The sequence below is a fragment of the Chaetura pelagica genome, unplaced genomic scaffold, assembly GCF_000747805.2.
Source record: "Chaetura pelagica isolate M959 unplaced genomic scaffold, ChaPel_1.0 scaffold1533, whole genome shotgun sequence".
In the NCBI taxonomy this organism is placed as follows: Eukaryota; Metazoa; Chordata; class Aves; order Apodiformes; family Apodidae; genus Chaetura; species Chaetura pelagica.
This window is the reverse complement of record NW_009952840.1, coordinates 102,506-109,325: the sequence shown is the minus strand read 5'-3', so window position 1 is coordinate 109,325 and position 6,820 is coordinate 102,506. Positions and strand designations below refer to the sequence as shown.

The 6,820-nt window shown below is 38.0% G+C and overlaps 1 protein-coding gene across 1 annotated transcript in view; it reads right to left on the bottom strand.

The window, feature by feature from the left end:
• The window catches only part of IFRD1 (interferon-related developmental regulator 1), a 9,325-nt gene extending 3,781 nt beyond the window's left edge, over positions 1 to 5,544 (bottom strand). The window contains exons 1-7 of the mRNA XM_009995172.1: positions 5,445 to 5,544; positions 4,433 to 4,514; positions 3,860 to 3,984; positions 3,410 to 3,567; positions 2,070 to 2,120; positions 1,796 to 1,974; positions 1,583 to 1,691 (exon numbers count right to left, since the gene is read on the bottom strand). Of these exons, the coding sequence (XP_009993474.1) occupies positions 1,583 to 1,691; positions 1,796 to 1,974; positions 2,070 to 2,120; positions 3,410 to 3,567; positions 3,860 to 3,984; positions 4,433 to 4,514; positions 5,445 to 5,493 (753 nt within the window). The 5' untranslated portion in view covers positions 5,494 to 5,544. The remainder of the gene's footprint in view (positions 1 to 1,582; positions 1,692 to 1,795; positions 1,975 to 2,069; positions 2,121 to 3,409; positions 3,568 to 3,859; positions 3,985 to 4,432; positions 4,515 to 5,444) is intronic.
• Between the last annotated feature and the right edge of the window lie 1,276 nt (positions 5,545 to 6,820).

Sequence of the window (6,820 nt, the reverse complement as noted above, 5' to 3'; positions counted from 1 at the left end):
CTCAAACTGCCTACCTCACCGCCTGACCCTGGCTGCCACTCCCGTCAACAAGCTGAGGGAACTTTCAGGTTAATAGCACAGAATTCACGCTGTTGGAGACGGATCATGAGATACCATTAGACTGACATAATGGAATATTTAGTCATAAGTCTTGTATGGGGTGGAAAATTAGAAAGCTGTTTTAAAAAAATACTTAACAAAACACTCCAAGTAAACTTTAATTCATAGTTGTTTAGCAGAAAGTATTTTCTCCCCTCCATTTACTATTTCAGTGGTAACTGAAGGAGTAAGAATGTATGTAAACTTACACAAGTTTGTGGGTTTAGTTGGGTTTTTTTATCTGAATGGTTTTGTCATGTTGACTGACTATGCTGAGTTTACTCCATGCTTCTTGAAAAAAAAAAAACAAAACTGTCAGAGGCAAAAGACAGTAAGCATTTTTAATCTGCACTGACTGTTAAGGATCCTAAGAGAAAAACTTAGGATTAAAGGGGTATTTCCTCAATGGAACAAGTGTTATTGAATAGTCTTATTCTGTAACATATTTTAAGATTTTAATTACCTTCAGTCAGTTTGACCAAGTAAACAGTAAAGTTCCAGTCTGTTTCAAAGCTGACTTCTATAGCCAATAGACTCAAATCCCTACTCTTTGCAACCACACTGCAGTTTCAAAATACTATTCCATATTATGCAGTGTTAAATGTGTTATTATCCTGACTCAGTTGGAATTTTCACTTTGGACAGTGTTCTGGCAAGGCACAGAAGCCTTGATCAAGCTAGGACCCATCCAGACAGCTCTCTCTCTCAAACTGTGCCATGGGTAAGCAGACTGTTTCCTTCAGGGTTGTCAATAAAACTTTTCAGGAACAAGGCACAATGAAGAATGTAAAGGAAAGCGTAGCTGCTTACGAGATACTACTGAGAAGCTTGCACCTAAATCCAACTCAAAAGCAAACCCTAAAAGATCTCACCAAATGAAGCAATACGGGTTGCTGTGCAGAATTTGCACAAATCCTTCCAAAATATCCCTCCTTAAATTGACTGTCTAGTCCCCAGCTGACTAAAACAGTCACAAATGCTGTGTAATCATTATGCAATACTCATCATCCTTCAAGGCACCAAAAGAAGGATAGTGTGAAAACAATACAAAGTCAACAGTTTCTAACAAAGGACAGTTTTAGTTGAGAGCAGAATTGTGCAGGTTGTGAATCACTGGAAGTTGTCTCCATAAGTATCTAATGAGTGTTCCCACTACAGTGAACAATCTTATTTTATCCTGGAGTCTCAAGGGATTTTTTTTTAAAGCTGATCTTGGATTTAGATTTTTAAAGCTTGCACACTACATTAATGCATTTTGTTACACAAATGGAATATGTTACGCAATATGGAAATGTGTAAAAATGATAACTAAATTGCTGTGAATCTTTGCTAATACCCTCTTAGATTGGGGTAGACTCACTGCAAGGACCCTAACCCATCGAACTACCACCCACTTGGAGAGATCCAGGGTGCTATGAAACCCAAGTATAATAATTTGTCATCATTCCACTGCAAGAAAATTTAGCTGCCGACATCTACTTACAGCATCTGTTTCACGTGCCAGTTCAAACAGAAGGGCTAGTGTTTCTCCAGCAGCTATTCTCATGTTGAGATCATCACAAGACAGCAGACTTGGCAGTTTATGCAAGTGCCTAAGGATTAAGTCACATTTGATTAAGATGCAAATTTTGTTGACATTGCTCTATTGCATATAAAAACAGCCATAACACATTTTGATTTCCAAGAAGATACTCACATTTCAATTTTTTTCTTCACTTCATTCACTGGACAAATGGTCAACAACAGTGTCCATGCCAAGAGAGCACTGACGTGAAGCACAGTATTATGGGTACTCGGTACACCATTAGTGTCTCTATCTCGCTGATAGGCCTTTGTGAAGATATTCTCCAAGCATTCCATAGTAGAGTACAGTTCCTGAACAGGAGGAAAAAAATATCACGGGTGACTTAAGAGTCACACATTTTCTTATCGCCAATTTCTTTTTTTTGAAAAGCATTATTTATTCTCACCGTAATGTCATCAGTGACAATGAAACAGCAAATTCCTAAACAGGTTGCACACTAGAAGTAAAAGAAAACACTGTCAGTATTTGACATTAATGTTCCTGTTTACAAAATCTTAAAACTTTGACCTCTGAAATTCAACATCTGGACTGCAGGAATTTTTTTAAAACCATAGCATAGAAGTCTTCAGCACTGTTTGATTTGTCTACTTTGTAACAGTAAGCTCTAAGTTCCTGTCTACTCCCAGCATGATTTTACTACATACGCTACTCACAAGCCTTCATTTTTCATGCTGTATTTAATACAAAGCACCTCCAGAAAGCTACATGTAGCATTCCTTTCATCCAGTTATTTTAAATCCCACTAGGATTTACCAGCAGAAATTATGCTGATAAACAGTGATGGATTATATTGATTCACAGCTGTGGGAACTATTTTCCCTCTCTGCCCATTTTTACAATTAAACAGCATGAGAACACTCGACTTCCAAGAACCTTTCTTGCACTTTCCAACTTTTACTCTTCCCTCTCCCTGCATTCTTTAAGAGTGCATGTTTGCACTAACCAGACAACACTTAAAACTACACTTTAAAACAGGACAAGCTTTAACAGCTTTTGTTTATTTGTAGAAGACACTGCTGTTGAACTAATACTACCTCCTCTTCTAGCTAAGAGTATCTGATGCAATATAGCTTGAGTAAAATAGGAGAAACAGTCAGCTATATAATTATAAAGGCAAGTTGGAGAGTATTAGTTAAAACTCTGAAATTTAAAAAAAGAAAACAACAAACTCTTGGCAAGAGCTTTAGATTGTTGTCAGTCAATATTTACAATATAGCCCTGATGTATATATGAGATGACTGGGCAAAAAATTTAACATACTTCTGGGAGTATGAATGTATCAAGTATGTAGTTATTCATCTGCTATATGTAATTTTATCATATTTATGTTTACATAACTAAAATTCCTCTGCTATTAAAGAAAGACATTAAAACTAAAGCAGGAAGGATGTAACAGTCAGTGGGAAAGCTTCCTTTTTTCCTATAGGACTTGAACAACAGCCATCAAAACTGCACCAAGGAGACTGCAACACAGTGAGTTAAGACACTTGACAAAGCACTAGATCTAACAGCTCTTCAAGGAAGCTCCTAGATAGAAGAAGAGAATTACATTAAAGCTTTAGGTGGAACTTTTGAAACCAGTGAAAACTGCTGTGCATCATTCACAGCATACATCAACATCACAAGTTTACACCAGTGCAGTAACCTTTAGTTCTGGATTACACAAGAGTGAGCTGGTTAAACTGCCCTCTGTCCTTGCCTGACAGATAAACATTTGATACTTACAGCCTGTCTGGCTTGGATACTGGCTGTTCCATCACAGACAATCTTCTTCAGAACTGGACCAAGGGTCTTAAAAATCTCTTCACTTTCAATTCCTGACCCCATCTGCACACACAGAAGACACGCCAGTCCAGCAGCTGCACGCTGTTCATCACTCTTACCTAGACATGAACACGCTATGATGAGTGATCCCCTTGTGTATTACTTCCTTCCTTTAAAAATTAGCCTGAAAACTTGCAAGTGGAAATTTGGAAACCAATAGACAAGAAGCGAATTTCTGTGAATCTTCTAGGTCAGTGAAATCATAACATCTAAATTTGAAAAAGGAATGCTGTCAAGCTAACTAAATTAAGCACTCTGTAAAACACCAGAAAAGGCTCAGTCTTAATTCCTTTTAAACACTAAGCTACTTTATGGGGATTATTGCTTTCTAATAGCAAGCATGTTAATTACCTTTCTTTATGCAGCGTTCAATGCTATCAGTTAGTGTCATTCTCCTTTCCATGATAAATTCATAGAGTATTTTAGAGGAAAAAGCACTTTTCAGACTTTCAAGAGCTGCTTGTCTTGTCTTTGCACTGTTGAGAGAGAAAAGCAAGACCTCCTGAAATTAGCACACATCAGTTACACTCAGCTTTTGTTTTTATGGTAGTTTGTCTGCACCCAACAGAAGAGTAACCCACAGCAGTACTATGAAGAATGAAAAGCTATGAATTGCCTCCTTTCTCCAGGACAGATAAACATAGGCTGGAGATACACTGAGTTCACAATAGTACGTCCAGCTAGGTATTAGGTCATTCTACTTCAACTTACTAGGAAAGTCCGACTCTCACTTCTCTGAAAACCTGGTGCAGAGAAAGGTCTTTTCAGATCCAGAAGAAAAAAAAAAAAACAACAAGTCTTCCCCAGCATGGAATAATTCTGATTTCAGTAAGCATATTAAGAAGTTTGATGCTTATTTCCTTTCTTGTATCAGAGAAAGCCAGAAAACAATGTATGAATGCATTTCTTCAAAGCATACTATACCTCTTGTCCAATGTAAGATCAATAAATCCTTTCAATTTGTATTCTAAGTCTTCTTGAGTGGCTTCTTCATCAACTTCAGGCCCTAATCCAAAGGAAATAAATCAGTCCTACTGATACACATTTTATTAGCAGACACATTAGTATTCAATACTTAAAATGTCAGTACTGATAAGAAAGCAGTTTAACATAGACAACAGCTACAGAATTACTTAGTATTACAACAACAGTATGGTGTTAAGCCTACCATATCAAACTGTCCCTTAAAATACTTTTATAAGAATTGATCTACTGATACATCTGTGCTGTTTCTATACCCGCTTCTTACATGTGCCAAGAATGACAGAGTTTTGCATAAATTTGCTACAACTGAGGCCCATCAGCCAATCCTTTCAGCAGCACATTTTCATCCAGCCCACTACATCTACCCCTGGAATACAGCAGGGCGTTCACTGTCGATGCAGTGAGTACTGTCAACACAGCATCTCCTATCTGGCATCACTTCAGATGTCTCTGCAACAGCAGCTCACTTAAGAGCTGCAAATATTCCTAGGGAAGGCTCCCTGTCTTATCCACCTCTAGCAGGCCTTCAGGTGCCCTTTTCCAAACAAGAAACATCAGCCCAGGTCACATAGATGGTAACAGAGACAAATCACAAACCCAGTTCAAGAGGCAAATGTGATTTATTCCATCCCAAACTCTTCTGCAGTTCTTACCATCTCTACTACATGCTATGAAAATCTCTATCTTATAATGCACCTTAAAATTCTTACCATCTCCAAAAGTTAGCTGTATTATTCTAACAGAAAGAAGTCTAGTAGTTCTGCAAGAGGCTCATAAAACCTGGAATTATATTCTTAGCAAACAAAACAATAGACACTAGATTAACAATCACTGTGTTCAACGGAGTGTCATTGTTTTGCTACTGCTACTTACAGTCTAGTACTTAAACTCCTAGGTCAACTCAGGTTTTATGTTTTTGAAAAGATTAACAGATATAAATGAGAGAATTTACCATCCTCAGTGAAGCTAGCAGGATCACTGAAGCCACTGCAGTGGCTCATAGTTTCTATAGAAGCATCTTCATCACTAAAAGGCTGCACATTTCTGGGCTGACCACCTTAAGGAAAGAGGAATACAATAGTTTAGTCACTTCCCGTATGCAAAAGGAAGATGTGAACACCAAAAGTAGAATTTAACTCTCCCAACAATTCATTCTCCCTGACTCAGGGAGCACATTTCCTTTCTCTGCTGGCTCCTTTACTCCCAACCATTTTGAAGAATTAGCTGGCTCTGTTCTGGAAGATCATTTGTAAATGGTGGGAAAAAGCCCACCTACTTTTACAAGTATTCCCTATTTACAAGCCCACTTATCTACAAGTATTTACAAGAATTCTTAACTCCAGATTCTACCATCAACCTCAAGTTAATGCAGCTTCCTGTCACTTTAAAAATAGCTGTTTATTAATTCAACTGTTGGGACAAATTACCTAAAAAAATTGCCATACAATCTTTATTTTTCAATTTTTAGGGACTTCAAAAGCCTGCGTAAGTTATACATTTAGGTAAGCATTCATGGCCCTGTTCAATGCAGGATTTACGGGATTAAGCATAGTATGTGGTGCATCAGCAACATCCAACCCTATTTTAATACTGAATTACAAATGCAAGCCAGAACATCAACTGTTTTGACAGGTGAACAAAGTTTTCCCTTTCAGGATCCAGAAGGCTTCAGTATAGTAACTTCAGCCTTTTTGAATAAAGCAGTATTTTCACCAGTGTTCATCTCTACAACTTTTTATGCCTGTATCTTATTGTTACAGCACTGAGTTGTTAAGAGTTTCACCTGATATCACTGTATTTTCTACCACTGTCCTATCCTAGCCCTTAATTTGCAACTAGTAAAGGTGATTACCAAAAGAATAATTATACTGGTATTTCTCCAACAGGCCTTAAATGTCATTTACATAACTCAAAATCCTCCTCTTCCACTTATTTTCTGTGGTACAAGTGAACCCAATTTAATTAAGAAGGCAAGGCACAGCACAGTGCTTGCAGCTTCAGGCAAGCTTCCTGACTGCTAAGACCCCCGAAAAGCATTTTTATCTGAGCAGAATCAACCTTGAGTTGATCACAGTCCCAGTGCTTTCCCATAAACTAAGGTTCCTCTTTCAGAGGTTTTGCAGCTCTTAGCTGCAAGCCATCTACTTGCATCACTGACCACAACCTTTGATCTTTCCTATTGTTAGAAAGGGCAAACATTAGCCAATGCAAAGGCCAAGAAACTTGGAAGCTCAGAGCTATGGCACGACCACCTTCTTGCTCCTAATGGTATCAAGCAGGACAGTTCAATGGCAGAAATGGCACAAATGACTGCCAGCCCTTCGCAAA